Source organism: Aulonocara sp. 'chitande type north' Nkhata Bay, linkage group LG4 (assembly GCF_057382095.1).
Source record: "Aulonocara sp. 'chitande type north' Nkhata Bay isolate Kocher_YH1m ecotype deep benthic linkage group LG4, A_spYH_male_GT1.1, whole genome shotgun sequence".
NCBI lineage: Eukaryota > Metazoa > Chordata > Actinopteri > Cichliformes > Cichlidae > Aulonocara > Aulonocara sp. 'chitande type north' Nkhata Bay.
In genome coordinates, this window is record NC_141347.1 from 24,644,911 (window position 1) to 24,662,939 (window position 18,029).

At 40.8% G+C, this 18,029-nt stretch overlaps 3 protein-coding genes across 4 annotated transcripts; all 3 read right to left on the minus strand.

The window, feature by feature from the left end:
• Positions 1–114: 114 nt before the first annotated feature.
• Positions 115–3,340, minus strand: pycr1a (pyrroline-5-carboxylate reductase 1a). Of its 2 annotated transcripts, none has more exons than XM_086289312.1 (8): positions 3,250–3,340; positions 2,904–2,975; positions 2,711–2,781; positions 2,440–2,619; positions 1,749–1,970; positions 1,530–1,622; positions 1,107–1,270; positions 115–797 (listed from the first exon to the last, which is right to left on the minus strand). In XM_086289312.1, exons 2-8 carry the CDS (start codon positions 2,968–2,970, stop codon positions 620–622), a joined length of 975 nt encoding a protein of 324 aa, XP_086145438.1. In that variant the 5' UTR covers positions 2,971–2,975; positions 3,250–3,340; the 3' UTR covers positions 115–619. The 2 variants fall into 2 exon arrangements, with proteins under 2 accessions (XP_086145438.1, XP_086145439.1); XM_086289313.1 differs by having other exon boundaries at positions 3,102–3,319.
• Positions 3,341–4,457: 1,117 nt separating this feature from the next.
• myadml2 (myeloid associated differentiation marker like 2) lies at positions 4,458–6,945 on the minus strand. The gene has a single exon (XM_086289316.1). The coding sequence runs from the start codon at positions 6,063–6,065 to the stop codon at positions 5,154–5,156; it is 912 nt and encodes a 303-aa protein (XP_086145442.1). The 5' UTR covers positions 6,066–6,945; the 3' UTR covers positions 4,458–5,153.
• A 1,875-nt stretch (positions 6,946–8,820) lies between these two features.
• notum1a (notum, palmitoleoyl-protein carboxylesterase a) lies at positions 8,821–15,962 on the minus strand. Its single transcript, XM_086289314.1, has 11 exons — positions 15,357–15,962; positions 12,904–12,956; positions 12,685–12,780; positions 12,305–12,365; positions 12,169–12,227; positions 11,975–12,077; positions 11,673–11,864; positions 11,148–11,245; positions 10,900–11,047; positions 10,755–10,802; positions 8,821–10,665 (listed from the first exon to the last, which is right to left on the minus strand). Exons 1-11 carry the CDS (start codon positions 15,713–15,715, stop codon positions 10,362–10,364), a joined length of 1,521 nt encoding a protein of 506 aa, XP_086145440.1. The 5' UTR covers positions 15,716–15,962; the 3' UTR covers positions 8,821–10,361.
• Positions 15,963–18,029: the final 2,067 nt, after the last annotated feature.

The following is an 18,029-nucleotide window of genomic DNA, read 5'->3' on the forward strand; positions in this document are numbered from 1 at the left end:
ATAACTAAGAATACAGCATCCTTTGTTACATTGTTTCTTATACTTCCTGTTGTGACTTAGAATCAGCACTGCTGGCACTGTGAGCACTGGCACAAATAAATCACAACCACAGAATTAGTTAAATGTCTAAATTTAATAAACTATTTTGAAAATACACTCATTTGGAGTACAAAATATAGCATTTTATCAATATCTGTAGTATTGCAAAACATGATTTTGGTACAAAGTACAATACAAGCTGCAATGGGATATCACCTCGAGGAAAAAAAAAAAACAGTTGTGAAGTGAACCTCTTTGGCATGAAACACGATCATCAGAAACAAGGTTTAGAAAGCCAGAGAAGAAACTGATAGGAGCATTTTTATTCCATGAGTCAACTAAAATACCAGGAACAGGGATATAAAAGAAAGAAAAAAAGCATTTCATGGTAACGGAAATGGAGATTTTCTTACAAAAGGAAGCTATTATCGCTTGAAATCTTTCTCTTGTTAAGTCTCACCTCATATTTTAGGTGATTTACTTACTTAGGTCAACAACTACCCGGCAGTAGTGGTTGTAGCATATAGCCAGATCATCAGTGATATGACAAGTTTGCAGTTTCTCCACCTGGCAGGTTATTTTATTTCTTTTTGGTCCTGGAGCTGCTGCTGCTGCTGCTGTTGAACATACTGATCCCACGAGATCTGACTCCAACAGCGTCTGGAGTGACTCCCGGTTGCTGCAGCACTTGGTCCAGAGTTGTCTTCTTTATGGCAGCAGGGGAAATCTTCTCCTGGTCAGCCAAATACTGAAGTTCCCTTTTTTGAAATATAAAAAAAGCAGAAACAAAAGAAGATAAACATACAAGTTAGAATGGATAATACATATTAATCACAGCATAATAAATCAGTGTAGTAATAACTTCAACACTAGGTGATATGTAACCAGAGAAGCCACAATTTAAAATGATTTGTACATACATAGCTCCATCTGCTGTCTGAATAATAAACTTTTAAAAAAAATTGTCACCCTTTGAGCAATTGAGTGAATTGCTTTTCTTCTGTGTCTTATGACAGGAACGACAAAAATGTTTCTCTGTTTGTTGAACACCTCTCTCGCCAACCTACCTCGTCCTAACGCAAGAAGCCTCCACAGCATTGATGAGCAGGCTGCGGAAGCCACCACTCTCCATAACATGTAGGGCGTGGATCGTGGCGCCCCCTGGTGAACACACATTGTCCTTGAGCTGCCCAGGGTGCTGCTCCGAGTCTAACAGCATCCGAGCAGCCCCCTTTGAAGAAACACAAAGGAAGCGCCACTGATTGATTGCATAAAATACGCCACGTGATAATGAACATTCAGACTGTGTCAATGTGCACAATGGGACAGGACAAGCTGCAGGTCACACATAATTGAACAGTATTCTTTTAAACTCAACTCATAGGCACTAGGGGTATTCAGAAACACAGCAACATCAAACCAGGATCAAAACCTAAAAAAAAAAAAAAAAAAAAAAAAAAAAGTATATACTGCATCTATAACGGACATACCAGCAGTGCTTGGGCTCCGAGGCGTACAGCCAATCTCCTGTTCAGGCCCATTTTCACACCACCATCAGCAAGCGCATCTACAGCAGTGAAAGCCTGCAAGGTCACAATCATCAACGTTACTATGATGGAAAGAGGGCAACAAGCCGGAGGGCACGTTTTTCACAAATGCTGCAGCTATGGCAGATTTGCAAAACACACTGATAGGTAGAACGGACTCACATAAGCAGGGCCGCTGCCGCTTAGGCCAGTGACTGCATCAATCAGGTCCTCTTCCACCTCGGTGCAGTAGCCGACACTGGCCATCAGCTGCTCCAGGAGCTTTCCATCCTCCACATCTGCATAGCTTCCTGTAGCATAGACAGTGGCCCCTTCACGGACTACCACTGGAGTGTTGGTCATGCAACGTATGACCTTTGGAGAAGTGCGATACTGCTGCAGCTTCTACAAAAAGGAGCAATGCTCTAATTTAGTGACTTCATTTGAAGGGATGATGAATGAAAGTACCAGTTTAAAGTTTCTTATAATGGATGGATACAGCAAGCAAAAACAGATTAGATGTATGTATAGGCGATGTGAGCACTGAAAAATATGAATCAATAGCGTTTATAAGACTTTAAGTTATGTGTCTGGATTCATCTGGCTTATGATTTGCATTACCGTAATGTTTTAAAAGTAGTACTATAATTAAGTGATCTAGTGTTCATACAAGCAGGGTACACACCAACTCCTACGATGCACCATACCATGTCACTACAAATACTAGTAGATAATTACTATATTTACACCAATTGACTTATAAAAACTAGTGTAACAAGCAGCTTGAATAGGAAGGGGGGGCTTAAATGTGTTTAGTTTGTAAGTTTCCCACCATAAAACACACAACATGTAAACACGACGGGCTATGACTTGCCTTCTCTATGGAACTGATTCGGACCCCTGCAGCACAGGACACAATAAGGTGACGGTCTTCGATATCTGGTCCAATCTCATCGAGGACAAAAGGAATGATGTGGGGCTTCACAGCCAGGAAGAGAACATCAGTCCTGCTCACTGTCTCCTTGTTGCTGGTAGTGAAATTTACACCCAATTTCTGTACAAATTGACTTCTTTTAGTAGTTCTTCAGACAGGTAAAATACATATTCATAATTACACAGAGTCACTAATATAACAGACTATGCACCCGTAGTTGCTGCACTGTGGGGAGATCTGTGTCTGGAGAACTGGCTGTGATTTTGTGCGTGGCAATCACGCCTTGAAGAGGGGAAAAAATAACCAGAAATCATTTCGGTGCCTGATTGCAATCTACATACATCAAGAATACAAATGAAATGAAATTAATGCACATATGGTTAAAGGTATGTTTCGAAATTCACCTGCTGCCGTGAAGCCTCTCACCAGAGCGTGGGCCAGCTGGCCCGCTCCTATGAAACCCACGCTCATTCTGCCTGTAGGTATACACAATTTAAAACATTAAATTTAACGTTTTGTCTTACAAGTGACAGATGAACCAAGAAAGGATGAGCCGTGTGCCCTTTTTACAGCTCCGACACGTATCGCAAACATAATCTTACTTCCGTATTATTCACTGAGGGAGGGCAAGGCGAATCCTGGACACATAATGGCAGCAGCCATAACGCTAACATTCATTACATTTATGAACAAACGGAAGAATCTTTAAGCTGACAGACAGACAGACCAATACCAGCTCTTCATAAATACCTGAAATTACAACTCTGTCAACGTGTCCCAGGTGATTAACGCTGTAGCTTCTGCAACAGCGACCAGAAACGAATTTGATTGACGAGGCTTGCGAGCCAGTGAGCTTTCACCCTTAGCTTACGCGTGACAATTTCAACCAATCGCAGTGGCAGCAGCGTAAACTTTGAGGCGGGGTTTAAATTGCACCAGGCTGTGCTGCTGAGAGGAAAAGCTGGTTAGGAGACGCAGTCGCTTTACTGGCATCTACCGGCGAAAAGCTTGGAAAGACATGTCGAGATGGAGGCGCTCAGACATAACATACATATTCTGAGCAGATAAAGTGCAACATAGTTAACAGACTGATGTAAGTAACTCCGAGTTAGGCGTTTTTTCTCTTAAGTTTCTTCATTATCCTGTCGGTAAACCTGTTTATATTTGTTAGCTATTCAACAGTAGCAGGTAGTTACTGTGCTTATTGTGGTTGTAATGATTAAAGTTGTGCCATACAGACAGGTCATAGCTTTTTGTCGAATTAAAGTGACTTACTGGCAGCCATTAGCAAGTGTTTTCTGTATTAACATGGTGAAATAACAGTAAAACTACCTCATTTTAAGCATATAGTATAACAGGGTACAGCATATTTGAGTTATTTTGCAACATGGTATATTAACATACAATAAAATAATGTTCACTTTTACCTTATATATATATATATATATATGTGTGTGTGTGTGTATATATGGGTTATCAGCATGTATTTTCTGTATTAACGTGGTTAAACTAGCAGATTTTTAGCAGTAAAGTAAATAAGTAAAACAAAAAGCAACATTATAATGCTTTTTTTAAAAAAAGTTAAACATTCTAAACTACATTATACTTTAAAACCTACATTATTAGGCATTAATGTTTATAAACATTTTTATTTAACTCAACAGCTTCTCTAAAATTGTAGACTACATGTAGGCTAAACAAACTAGCATATGCTGCTTGATCTTTTTTCTTTCTTTCTGCATTTTATGAACAATCAACACATTGGAAAACCTTTATTTTTTAAAAAGAGAAAAAAAGTTACGTATTGGCGAATCCCAGTCTATGCTAAATTACCAAGTATAAAGAAAAAACATGAAATTGTCCAAATAGTTTCACTGGTAGCAGCAAATTACCCTAGAACATGAAAAACACTGTGTGTTTAAGTCCTACTTTATGCAAAGAAGTGAAAGAAGGCCAAATGAAAACATAGACATTTTATTAAACACAGAACAGAGTACAAACATGGGAAAAAGAATGTTAACACTCGTGCTTGTGGTCAACATGTAATGTATCAACAAAATAAGAAATCTAATACTGCTGCCAAACATTTGCCTTCAAAAAAATTGACATTCAGTAAATTAAAAAAAACCTTATAAACTTCAACATATGTGGGGAATATAATCTAAACTGGAAAAAAAATACAGCGAAGTGGCTAGAAAGCCAAAACCATATTCTATGTTCAGTGCAAACTGTTGACCTAACAGATACTAAACATATCTATATATTTCCACCCTGTTTATTGTTATATAAATAGTATTAAATAAATTGCCAAGCCTCTGAAAGGTTGAATGACATAACACTGGTCTGATACTTCTTTAGGTCCCAGATAAGATGGATGCCTGTATTAGAGAGATGGATATATTTCCCAGAGTCGTCTGTGGACAGAGTTGCTGAGATTGTCTCCATGGTGCATGTTCTCTATGGTAGGAAGAAGTTCAGGACTAGATGAATACTGTAACATAAAAACTAGATAATACTGCTAATTAAAAAAAAGTGTTATACTCTGGCTACATAACACTGTGAAATGGTGGATTTAAGCCATTGAGTCTTTCACATAGACCTGGATATGGAGAACAAACTGGATATGTCCTTGAACTTGGTTGTTTGTGGTGGTTTCAGACAGCAGAACTAGAGATAAAGCGAATCCTCTGGGAGTAAACAAGATCTACAAAATACAACACTAAGTTGACGTTAGTAAAGACGGCCACAACCAACTTGCTATCCCACGGACATTCTCCTCGTGGGCAGTCCTCGGGACGAGTAGTGTTGCCATACTTCCTGTCGAAGCTGAAGATGGGCCAGATCAGCGTAGTACTGAGATAGAGGATCACAGCAAAGAAGGTGTAGATGACCACAAACCGATCAAATGGGAACCGCAGGGCAGAGGTCCTACCAGAAACCGTCAGTACGACCACTATCACAGTGACAGAGAAGCACAGGCTGTACACCACCACACAGTACTGGGTGGCAATGTATTGGTTGTACTCACTGTCATTAGCCAGGGCCCCAAAAATGATGCAGGCCACAAAACCTTGGACCACCTTGAGCAGACCAGACACAGTGGCCATGTATCCAACCACAGCCCCTGGTTTGGCTCGTGTTAAGAACACCTCAGTTGCGTAGGGGAAGCAACAGACTGCAGAGCAGACTGTAACAGCAATTCGGTATATTTGGACTTCCCACTCCTCATCGGGAACCTCTGTCTGGAGGAAGTAAACGGGGTAGACCACAGAGGCAGTGATGTACATGAGTGTTGCCAGCATGGCAAAGGCCACAGTGAAGTTATCCCAGGAAATCGGCATACAAGTGTGGAGCCGGGTAATGTCCAAGGTGAAAACAACCAGTGTGACAGCAAAGCAGAAGCACCACACAAACATACAGAAGATTCCATAATTGGCACTGTAGCCTGCACTGTGGGACACAAGGGCCATTATGGTGCAGCCAAACAGTAGCTGGAACATTCGGGCTATTCCTAAAGGGGACAGCACAGCTTCTTTGTTGAGGTAATGTCCTCCTTGAGAATCCATGGTGCCTGTTGTCCCTCTAAAGCAGCTGTTGTTGCTGGTGAGATTCTTAATGTCCCGTTGCCCGTGTTGGTGTCCTTGCGGCCTCCTCTGTCTTTTTCGCGCAGACCTCACCCTTTTTTTGGTTTCCTGTTATAGATGGTCCTTAATTACAAATGTCTGTAATTTCTTTCCTGACCTTGCTTTGTAATTACAGCAGTGTGTTTAAGCTTAGGTTACATGCGTACATTGTTATGTAGAAGTTTGTTCAATAGCTTAAAATGAGAAAAGACTTTCAGTCAACTTTGATAATAAGCTATCTTTTTGATAGGTTTCTTTCTTCTTGGTTGCACAAGTTTGTAAAAAGAGTCTAATTTCTGTGCAGAATAATAACAGTTGATTTCTAATGATTTCAAAATGTGTTTCATGTAATAATAATATGATCGAGTCTTACTCAAAAGCTGCAGTGAAATCTTGGTTTTCTCTTGCTTGCCTTGCTTGCTGGCTTCTTTCCTCACTACTTCTTCCAGTTTAGCAAAATATCAAAGTGAAGTAACGTCTTCTCCAATCAGCCCTCTTTGAAAATTGATATCCAAAGATCAATCTTCCAGCAAAATCCCTCAGTGCCAAACAGGTGGACAAATTTGTTGTCCTGTCAGTCAACTTCAACTCCTCATGGACTCAGTCCTTATAAATTCTTCTCTTTTCTCTTTTTCTTCCCTAAACTGTCCACCAGAATCACTCAAACTGTCGGCTATGTCTCTTGCTCTTTGTCTCGCTGCTTTCTGTCTTCTCTTGCCTCTCAGACTTGATCTCCCACTCTTTCTTATTCACGCAAGCACACCCTGCTCCTCCTGTCTCTGTCAGTGTGCACTCGGTGGATTGCTAGGGGTGGTTGTTTAAATGAAAGTTTGTGCCGAGCCCAGAGTTACAGGCCTTGCCAGCGCTATAAATAGGGGGTCTATATTCCACAGAGGGGTGGGAGGCTGCATGTGGCAGGCAGTTTGGGAGTCTTATTTCTAGGGAGCACCCAGAGTGGCTGAGTCAGAGCTCCCACAGTCAGAAACTGGCATTTACACACTGTGTAATGACAGGGAGGAGGGCTAAGACTCCCATTAGAGGCATAAATTACACACAGGTTCAGAGGGATGATTATACACACGCGATGGCAGATTTGACCTATGCATATGAAAGGGAGGTAGAAATGAAGTGGCAATTACTTAAAATATTTTAACCTTCTTATTTAAGTATCCTCGTTTTTTAAAATTGAAACATTGCAAGGATATTCTTACATAAAATCACTATTAAAACAATTTTAGAAATGTACATGCATGTATATGCATTTCTTTAATTAGAATATTGCAAAAAACAAAAGCAAACTTAAATATTCATAACTGCTTACTGCATACATAACTGCAAACTACTTATAAGTTATTTTCAGTTTCAAGTTCAAAGCAGCATTTTTTCAGCTCTGGAGGAAGTTACTCAAAATTGCCTTAAACACTGCATTTTAAAAATGAATATGTCATTTGGTGTGGAATTTTAAAGAGGCTTTATCTTCTTTGTTTTGCAGTTTGCAGCACTTGCACTGTTAGGGAATGAGCTGTTATACAGGTAATATAGAGAACAGTACTATCTATCCATTTTATCTGCTTATCTAATTCAGGGTGACAGGGGGTCGGGCCTGTTTGCGCTATCATAAGGCAAGAGGGTTACCAATCAATCACAGGGAACAGTAATACTTCTTAGCCCAAAACAAAAAAACCCAAACCCATCTCTGGGTTATCAGCACACATTTCAAATTAAAGTTCTTTACTGGCAGCAATTAATACGGTAAAACTACCAAATTTTTAGCAGTAATGTAAAACAGTAAAACAAAAAGCATCATTATTATGCTTTTTTATCAATAAACTTTCTAAAGTACAGTATTATACTGGTATTTTGCAATAGTGTATATTAATTCCTGTACAATAATGATCATTTTTACCTATCTACTTTAAAACCTACATGTGTTACTGTGTTTGTGAATATATTATTTAACGTATTATTTAATTGTCAAATTTTTCTTCCATTTAGGATGTGAGTTATACAAAGTTTTCTGTTGGTCTTCATTCTGAAAGATCAAAGCAGTACGCCTTTCTAAGTTTGCTAGCTTTAATTACTTCCAGTAGGGTGTGAATTTATTTTTCTCAAAATAAGTTTTTTGTCTGTGATGGACGTGCCATGGGAGGACAAGGTGGAGTTATTCTGAGCAAGGTTTTTATGCTTAAATAATTTGGAGAGAACATTTAGATGCTGATAAGCATGTGTAAAGATAGCTGTGGCTCAGGAGCAAAAGTGAATTAGTGGTTTGATGCCCAGGTTGTCCTGCCCATGAACTGCTGAACTGTAAGTAAGGCTCCAGACTACTCCTGATGTTTAGGCCCTTGCGTGGTAGATACCATCACACTGTGAGTGTATGTGTGAACAAAAGCTAAATTGTGATGTGTGCAGTGCAGGTAGCATAAACACACTGCACTAGGCTCAAATACACAGCAAGATAAGAGCCACATGGTGCAGAGTTTATTATGCAAGGCAGCTTAGTTTTGCATCATTTGCACACCTTTTATTCAGTTAGCTTGTAGTACCTTTTGGTCTGCAGAACTTATAATGAAATTTTCTTGTTTATCCACCAGATCACTTCACTCACTCTGAAATATTTCTCTTATTTTAGGTGATAACCACATTTCTTGAAGGTGATCAGTCACTGACTTTAAGTATAGTTTAGTATAGTAATGCCACATCTTCTACACATTAATAATACCATTTTAGTAGACCTTATAGAAGTAATAATCACAAGACTGCAAAAAATATTTATCTTGTAGTATATTATGTTATGTGTCTTTTCTTCTGGTCTGATACAAAGACATGCAGTCAACACAAAGAGAAAAACAGCAATGTATTTACAATTTACAAAGAATCACTTCTCTGTGAAAATAGCACTTATAAATATGATTTACATAACAAAATAAATATGTAAATTACCAATGTAGCTTGAGTTTTTTTTTCCTGTTAAAAAATATGTTACAGAATAAAATTACAATTAGTAATACTTTTCCTTTTCTGGTGTGATGCGAAATAGAGGCCCTTTAAAAACATCATTTATAAAGACATCATTACATACAACATTGTCATTATATTAAAAAGTGATCTCTATGAGATAATAATAAGAAGGGAGTTACAATAGTGAACACTTGATAGAGCCTATACATATACTCAAAAAATACAATACACAATATTCGTCTCCCTTTAAATGTTCATTGCATTGATTTGAGGATTGCTGATCTACTGAGGTGACCTAACATGAGTTTTTGAACTGTCTTGTCATGATGATGCGGCCTGTGCGTAAGAGGTATAGCTTAGATGTGATGGCACTGTGGTTTTTGTATAACTATGTATAGACATTAAACCAGATCCACTTTAGCACCACAGTTAGCATTGTAAAACAACTAAAGGGGACATTCTGACATCTTAAAATATACCAATTTGGTTTAGATGCTATCAAGGGAGTTACAGCTATAGGAACATTGTGTCTTATTGCATTACTTTCATTAGCGGTAATAACACATGGTTTGTGCCTGTTTAGTTCAAACAGGGTAATTCTAACTGACAGTCTTTTGCTATGAGTTTATTAGAGCATCAGTGTCAGTTGTCTTTCTCTGGCTATTGTTTATGCTTTTATTTTTTTTTAGAGGTAAATATAAAATGTCTCCTTTCTGATTCAGCACTTAGCGCACTTATGATATTTTCCTATATCTGCCTTGATGTCAGTTATTTTTGCAATGAGAGTTCCAATTACAGAAAAATGCTAGGGCCCAATTGCACTGATAACAGTCTTATATTGGCTACTTAACAAAAACAGCATCCCTATGCCACTGTGGCAATGACTAAATTTAAACTATATGGAAGGACAAACATAAAAACAAAACATCAGTGAGCATCCTTAAAACTGGATTACATTCATGATATTTTCTTTTACAAAACAAAATATAATTTAAATGGTGAGTCGCAAAGATTTGTGCCTTGTCATTGTGGTATGTTGCCACAGTACTTGTCACCAGATGGGAGAAAAGGGATTGTGGGACAAGGTCAAAGTCCCTGCACTGACTGAGGTTTGGAGTAAAGTAAACAGGAGGTCAGAGGAAATTCATTATAGGTAGAATGGGTTGTGAAGATGGAGGGGTAGTTGGAGGTATCAGGCTTGGGAGACTGGCCAGAGAGACCAGCCAGCCAACTCTGCTTAGTTTAACGTTGAGATAATGCCTGTGTGTTTGTGTCCTTTTAGCTGCCACTGCTGAGCATGCCCAGTAGCTTGCTGGGGTCCATTCCCTGCTGCTGGGCCATCTTCTGCACATCAAAGCCCATGTGCATGAGGAACTGAATGACATTCATCTCCTGCCCTGTGAACTGATCTCGGATGGTGGGGCAGGTGGGGTTGCAGTGTGGCCACGGGCAGCTGTCAATCAGATGCACAGGACAGCCTTTAGGCGGGGCCTTGTTGTTCCTGTTGTCGTTGAGGCTGCGGTCCCAGCAGTGCAGCGCTCTGGGCAAGGAGGTGCCTTTAACCTGCACATCAATCCAATAGCTAGAACACAACACAAGAGGGCGCTGTCAGCACACAGGTAGAAAATCGTACAGCGGGGAAGAGGCCTTTTGAAAATGAATAATACCCACTTTCTGGTGATAACTTCATGCGATAAACATGCTGGAGCAAACATAGCCCTAAAGAAAAAACAACAGAAAAAAACAGTAATCAGTAAAAGTCTTTGCAATAATTCTTTGTAAATTTTCCACCTGAAATCCAGATGCATGGCCTTACGGGACATCTTTGAGTGTGTTCCTCAGCTCAGTGCCCAGGTTTTGGATGTAGCGCCACTGGCCCTCCTGCACAGGCTGACCTGTCAGCTGAATGTTGTCTACTGTCAACTGAGCCTCATCAAACAGCCACTGGACCACAAAGACAGGGCCTGCTCAGGGAAAATGAAAAATATCAGCCAGACAATGTGAGTATTCGTAGATCACATCACAATGCACATTTACTTGTATCCACATAGATCATAAACCCACTTTTTATAGACGGGAAGACTCTGTATCCAAAAAAGCAGTTCCACTCTTCTCCTTCATGGGCTTGTTTGCACCGTTCTGGTACCATCCCTCCCCAGTACCTAATAGAAACAGACACAGATAGGATATGATGGGTATAGTAGCAACCTGGTGATCTCAGTTTAACGACTAGACTTAATGCTTTTCTTTTTAATAATGCTGGTAGATAAATGCATGAGGTGACACTGAAATATTCCTTAGTTCGGCTGCTTGAGGCTCAGACTGCTTGGGCTCGTGCATGATGTGCTTTTTCACTCCCAGTGCCTTTATATGTGACTAATGGATGTCATCATCTCTTTCCAAGAGATTGTGCTTTGTCGCATGTTTTGTTTGTTCTCCCCAGCCAGCCATAGCAGCCAGCCACATCTAGCAGTGCTTGCTATTATTGTCTTATTGTTGGGACTTCTATCTATAATTTCATAGGAATCTGTATCTTGAGATAAATATTGGTATGAAATAAATAAAACTAAACTGAGAGAAATCCCATACTTGATGCCTCTCTTGATGGTCTCAGTGGGGGCACAGCTGGCAGTGTCCACACAGTCAGTGCAGTGGTACTGCTTATTGTCCAGGAACCAGCCAGAATCAGAAAGGCCTCGCACTTGTATCGCAGTGTGGCCCAGTCCCTCCAGCATCTCTGCCACACGGTCAACATTCAGAAGAACGCCAGTACCTCCCGCACTTCATACAAAAACAATATATATTTTCATCAGTACACATACATCAGTAAGAATGACGTGCAGAAGCTTTCAATATAAAACCCTGGGCAATATTTTTACATGTGAACACACCTGCTTCCTGCTAAGAGGAGGACTTTGGCATTTTCCAGACCTTTTTTCAGCAGGTCCTTCACAACCTCCTGAATAATGAGTGAGCCCATGAAGGCATAACCACCTGTGTACAACAGAGAGACAAACGAACTAAACAACTCTTCTTTCAGGGCAAATACATGTCAAGATTTTGAGACTTTAGTGGTGTCTCTTACTTTGATCTGTTTTGGCTGTAGCACCGCTCCAAACATCACTGGAGCAGTAGGGCACAAACCTACACAACAAACGTAACATTTAAAATGCCACTTGTGATTAAAAATTGGGCATCAACGAGCACAAAAGGCAACTTACACCATGTTGGCGTTCCACCAGTGAGGGTTTTCCTCAGGGAGTGGAGACAGGATCCCTGTGCCTGCAGAGACAGACCGACGTGTATCATTAGCCATTCTGGCTCCCTGAGACACATCCTCTTCTTACTCATCATCATTACCACGTGGATTACAGTTATTACAGTGCAACAAGAGAGAGAGGCGTCTCTCTTCCTTTAGTGGTGGGCGCCAGGTAGCCCTACACCGCAGCAACATTATGACCGGGTGTCAGTTTCAATAACACTGTAAATGAGCACAGATGCATCCCATCCTTTTAATTGCTGAGGCAAAAGCAGGTATGTTTTTCACCTTGTGGTCAGGAGCCCCGGGTGGAGCAACAGGGGGGCTGATGGAAAGGCTCACCTGTTTTAGTCTGGGGCCACTTGGAGGAGCTCATTAACCTTCTCATTGTCTCATATCGGCTGTCACAGTTTTCCTTGTTGAAGCAGTACCAGCCACCTGCAGGCAGATATACCAATAACAAAAAATAGGAACAATCATGTCACATGTGATTTTTTTGGTATAACTGGACATGAAATGAGAAATGTGTTGAGGTGAATCAGTTTAGTCCAAAATACCAACCTTCTAAAAATATCAACCACCGCCTGCTGCCTCGAGATTCTTTTAGGTAGTACCTACAAGAACCAAAGAATGAAGTGAGCACACGATAATAGGCATGGTTGAGTTTAAACAATATGTGTATATGATTCTAAATTCCTCAAGTTTTGCTTTACGCTGCCTGCATGAACGTCTTGGCCCACAGGTTTGAGACTTTCTTATGGAGAAAGAAATAGACACTGAAAGATAATGTGGCCATTGTTTCTACATCAGTGCTTGCACCCAAGCGTAAAATACACACATCGCATCATCAGTAATACAAACAAGGATGCCACGAACTTGATGCTAATCTCAAAAAGGTGCCACGGATGAAAGCAATGATGCTGTGTGTACACGCTGCACTTCAAACACTGATACAGTGATCGAAAAGGAGATAAACATCATCCTCTACCATATCCTGGTTCCACTGTAGATTCCAGTAGATGGTATTTTTCCATAATAAGCAACATACCATCATCTCTTCACTCTGAACACAATGTCATAAAATGTGGATAAAACCAAGGCTGCCATTCAAAGTAATGGCATGATAGGAAGTAAAACTCTTTTGCTCAGGTGCAGTAGGTGCCAACAAACCCGCATAAGCCCAATTTAACGCCCTTAGAATGCACTTAGACAACGTGACTCTGAGCTATAGCTGCTCTAAGATTGTAGGAAACCTATCTTGGAATATTGGAGATATGTGCTGTCTGTGGTCAGTCCAGAAGAGGGCAATGCACCCATGGTTTAGGGTGCAGTCCTAACCAAATCATCCTCATCTTTTATTCAACAAAAACACAGAAACACAAGGAAAATTAAATATTTTGGGTGTGTAAAGTAGCTTTCGCTGCAGAAACAAGAGGCTTCTGAATGTGCTTCTGTGATGTTGAAGCGTTCCCCCCCCCCCCCCCCCCCCCCCCCCCATTTCACTGAATATCTGCTTTATTTTACCAGTGACTCAACTCAGAAGATTGGCAAACACATTTCAGTGACTTTAAGGCAAACAGACTTGGCTGAAGCTCTGAGCTGCTAACTCAGACACTGAATCACACTTTGGCTGCGCTTAATGTTTTAACTATTATTATTCAGCGATGTAGGCAGCTCACTCTTATTTCCATCAAACATACTGAAGCCAGAATTGACAAGCTGAACAAACAAAGGGGGAGGTGTTGTGTCAATCCACCTATTTAAACAAGTTTCCAACAGATGAAAAACCCACTCACTTCCTAGTAACTTGCTCTAGTAACTTTTTTCCCTTTTACATTACATACTTATGAATATCCGTGTAGCTATAACAATTGATGGATTAGCATCCCAGCTGATAACAGCCACAGTGAATGAAAGGCCTTGTGCCTGTAACTGTTCCCTGCGTGCGCTCATCCCCACGCTTTACACAGCCAGGAGCCGCCGTGTAATGCACAGCTCACTCTGCTCAGTCACATATATCAACAAATCAGAACGACAACCAAAGTATTCACGACTACACAACATGCTTTACAGCAGTGAATAATGAGTACGCGTGTAGTTGTGTATAACGTTTCAGCATTCTCCTGTGATGCAGCATAATGCGCGGACAGACATGACACATTAAACCGTCTACAGCTATACACCGATCTGTGTCGCTGACCTTTAACCTACAATTTGTCTTCTTGTAACTACACTGAAAAAAGAGTCCGTATGCCTTTTCTATTTTAGAGAAGGAGGGACTATATTTGGCGTTTGCTGTTTTAGCAGCACGATTTATTCCTCTTTAGTAGAGTTGGGGGGGGGGGGGGGGGGGGGTTCACAATGAATGTTTTTGCTTCACAATATTATTAACAATAAAAACAACTGAAAAAAAATCTAATCTAACCTTCTATAAAAAATGTAGTTAAAAATCTACTATATTTTTATGGATATTTTACAGCATCCACCCTGAAAGCCGAACAGGTCAACCATCCGAGTACTCATCAGAGAAAGACGGACAGAGATGGGCGGGGGTCTAAAAAGTAAAATCGAAACTCTGCAGCGCAAAACCTGCATTCTAATTTGAAGCAAAGGAAATGAAGCATAGGCCATGCGGCTCTCCGCAAATTTCACGCTTCACTGACGCAAAGCAGCTGTCTATCTTTTACTCTGACTGAGGCATCAGGACATTGTTTTAATCATTTATTCTCCTTTTATTTGTATATATTCTTTTAATATGTTAAAAAAAACATTTATATGGTTCTTGATCGAAAATGAAAATAAAATACGCGATTCAGCACTCCAAATACTGAGAAAATCAACGGAGATGCACTTTCTCCTCAGGCCAGATACATGTGGGTTATTTTAATGGCCAGCAGGACGGATGAGTCCTGCTGAAGCACTCTTAAGGCAAAATAACAGCTCCTACTAGCCCAGCTGGCCTCTTTTTGACTTGACAGTAACCTCATACATGTTTATGGTCAGTTGTTACGTACCCCGCAGGACTGCCGTCGTTGCAGGTGACTGATGTGTTCTCCAAAAAGTTCAGCCTCATGTCGTAGTCAAGCTTTTGCGCCGAACAGGGGTAAAGGGACTGCGCAAGGTTCTTCACTTGTGTCATGAAGTTATCCATGTTCTCCTCCACCGCGGTGAAATCCAGAGGGAAGCTCTCGGTGGTATCACCCCGGTCTGCCCGGTAAGTGGGAGGAGGCGGTGAGCGTCGCGGTTGTGGGTTGCGGCCACCCCGAAACCTCCGTGCGCAAAGAGCTCCGGACTGCATCAGTACCAGCAGCAGCACTGAAGAAACCACTCTGATCAGTGTCATCTTTGTGACGTCCTTTCTCCAAATTCTCATTTAAAACAAAAACAAACAAAAAACACTTGTCAGCTTCCAAAAGAGACAAATTAAATGTCAGGTAAAATCAAAAGTCCTCTGAGACCACTTGTAGCCACCCGCTGAAATAACTGGAAATACTTTCAGGCTTAATTTTGGTTTTCTTTCACGAGTGCGCCTACAACTCTTTCCTCATCTGTCTGGTACAACTCAAGCCCTTCTGGACCAAGCACACAAGCTTGAACGACAACACTGGTGCCATGCGCTTGTTTTTTATTCAAACTTTCCCCCCTTGTGTGACCGTCCAGCCAATCACAGGAGCGGGGCAGGACTCAGGGCATGATCAAGTCTGGCAGACTAACTCCCTCCCCCCCCCTTTTAATTTATAGAGGGAAAAAAAATGTCCATGCGTTGGTTCTTTTGATCCGCAATGTTTTATTTGATGTGGTGGCTTTTATTGGCCTTGAAATGCCCATTTCCCATTCCACCACAAATTTATGAAGTGAGAATATGCATCTTGTTACACACTTGCTTGAAAAAAAACAAAACATAAACTGGCAGAGTTGCATCAATATTTAGCCAGGTTATTTTTAAGACTTTACCTATTATAATTTTTTAAAATTATTTTTCAACACTTTTAAATGTAACTTAAAAGTAAAAGTTGATCATTTTTCACAGAGCACCGTCTGTTATCGCTACTCCACGCCCCACCTGGGAAAGAAAAGTGCAGACCTCTTAAAAATAAAAAAAAAATAAAAAATCAGTTCCAGTTCTGACGAGTTGAGTTGCTCACGTTTTGCTTTAGGTTTAGAAAAAGGGACTTAGACACCCCCCGCCCGCCCCCCCCCCCCCCCCCCCCCCAACCCCTCCTTTTTTATCCAGATGGGGCCTCCACAAGATCAAAGCAACCATCACTCTTTCTCCCCCTCTTTTCACCTCCTCCCTCCCACTTCAGTCTCTTCCAAACTTTCCTGCTCTACTGTATATTTTAAGTCGAGCAGAGCATCCTGATGGGAAGCCAGCTTTTTAACACAGGAATGCCTCGTTACAGTTGAGGTAGGCTTCCCTTGAACAACCTCTCATTTTAAGGACACATTTAAGTTAAAGTGTAGCCCACAGGGCAAAAGGGATCGTTCATCAAAGTGAGACTTCATGATGGTGTTTTGGTGACGTTTGTCGTTTTGACTTGAGCTCATTGGACAGGACATTACAGGGATTTCTAAAGTCAACCGAATATTTTTAACAACACTTACACACACTTTTATATTTATTTTCACAGATAGTATTTTTGTGACGCTACACCACTTTTTGTCATGCCCACAAGAGTTCTGATGTGAACTCTAGCCTTAGATAGCTTATTGATTAGCGCTGTATCAGCTTTGTGGGAGCAGGATTAGGATAAGCCTGTGTTTTTAATACAATCTCCTCATACCAACTCATCACAATTTTCATAACAATCCACGAAGGCAAGAGCTCTGAAATAGAAAACAGAACTCCAAGACTTATTACGACGCATTGCTGAGAGAGGGCTGCAACTGCTTGGAAACTGGCTGGTCAAATTGTGGTCACACTTTAGCCTCCACGTAGCCAAATAGTTCTTTTTTCACATTATAGACTTTGCAATAGATAGTTTCATTTGTGTAACTTGTAAGAAAGTACTCTCTGAACAATTAAATTAAACTGCTGAAATAAAGTTAAAATAAAGTGGACAAGTTAGATGGATCAGGTAGACGTAAAACACAGAACACCATCAGTCTAAAACAGCTTGACATCCTCTCAGAGAGAGCCTCCCGCTCACTGTAGCCCCATGGTTAATCAGCGTGCCGAAAGAATGTCAAACTGTTTTGAGCCAGGTAAGATGGATATGAAGTCACCACCAGGATGGATGGTATTAATTGGGAACTTCAAACAGAGGCTTGTATAGATTAAAACATGTGGTAGGGTCCAGGAGAAGTGGCTCTGTCACAGACTGAGGCCAGTCACTTTGACCCATACTGCCCTGTTTTATCACACGTCATTCTCAAAAATGTAACCCTTAAATCACTCGCAGATGGACGTCGGCCCCTGACACACTCTCTAACGTGAGGAGATGCCCTGGTGGTGAAGCATCGTCTGACTGAAGAAGTGAGAGCTGCAGATGCTCTCACTTTGAGGGTAGAAATCTGTAGATTCAAAGAGCGAACGTAAAGGCTTTCTCATTTAATTTGAACAAAACAACTCAAGTGCCGGAGACAAACTTTGAAACACCAGGCAGTCCTGCTACTGTTGGTGCATGGTGGCTTGTTCTCTGCTAAGTACCTTGTTTGAACTCCAAGTATTAAGCTCTTCTGGCTTT

What these genes read in the sequence shown, in the direction of transcription:
- pycr1a (XM_086289312.1), bottom strand. Translation starts at nt 2,970, where the DNA reads ATGAGCGTGGGTTTCATAGGAGCGGGCCAGCTGGCCCACGCTCTGGTG. An exon ending in GAGAGGCTTCACGGCAGCAG is followed by an intron (nt 2,782 to 2,903) that starts GTGAATTTCGAA and finishes CCCCTCTTCAAG; the next exon opens with GCGTGATTGCCACGCACAAA. An exon ending in TCGGAGCCCAAGCACTGCTG is followed by an intron (nt 1,271 to 1,529) that starts GTATGTCCGTTA and finishes GTTTCTTCAAAG; the next exon opens with GGGGCTGCTCGGATGCTGTT.
- myadml2 (XM_086289316.1), bottom strand. Translation starts at nt 6,065, where the DNA reads ATGGATTCTCAAGGAGGACATTACCTCAACAAAGAAGCTGTGCTGTCC.
- notum1a (XM_086289314.1), bottom strand. Translation starts at nt 15,715, where the DNA reads ATGAGAATTTGGAGAAAGGACGTCACAAAGATGACACTGATCAGAGTG. An exon ending in ACCATCAAGAGAGGCATCAA is followed by an intron (nt 11,246 to 11,672) that starts GTATGGGATTTC and finishes TGTTTCTATTAG; the next exon opens with GTACTGGGGAGGGATGGTAC. An exon ending in AGTCTTCCCGTCTATAAAAA is followed by an intron (nt 11,048 to 11,147) that starts GTGGGTTTATGA and finishes TTCCCTGAGCAG; the next exon opens with GCCCTGTCTTTGTGGTCCAG.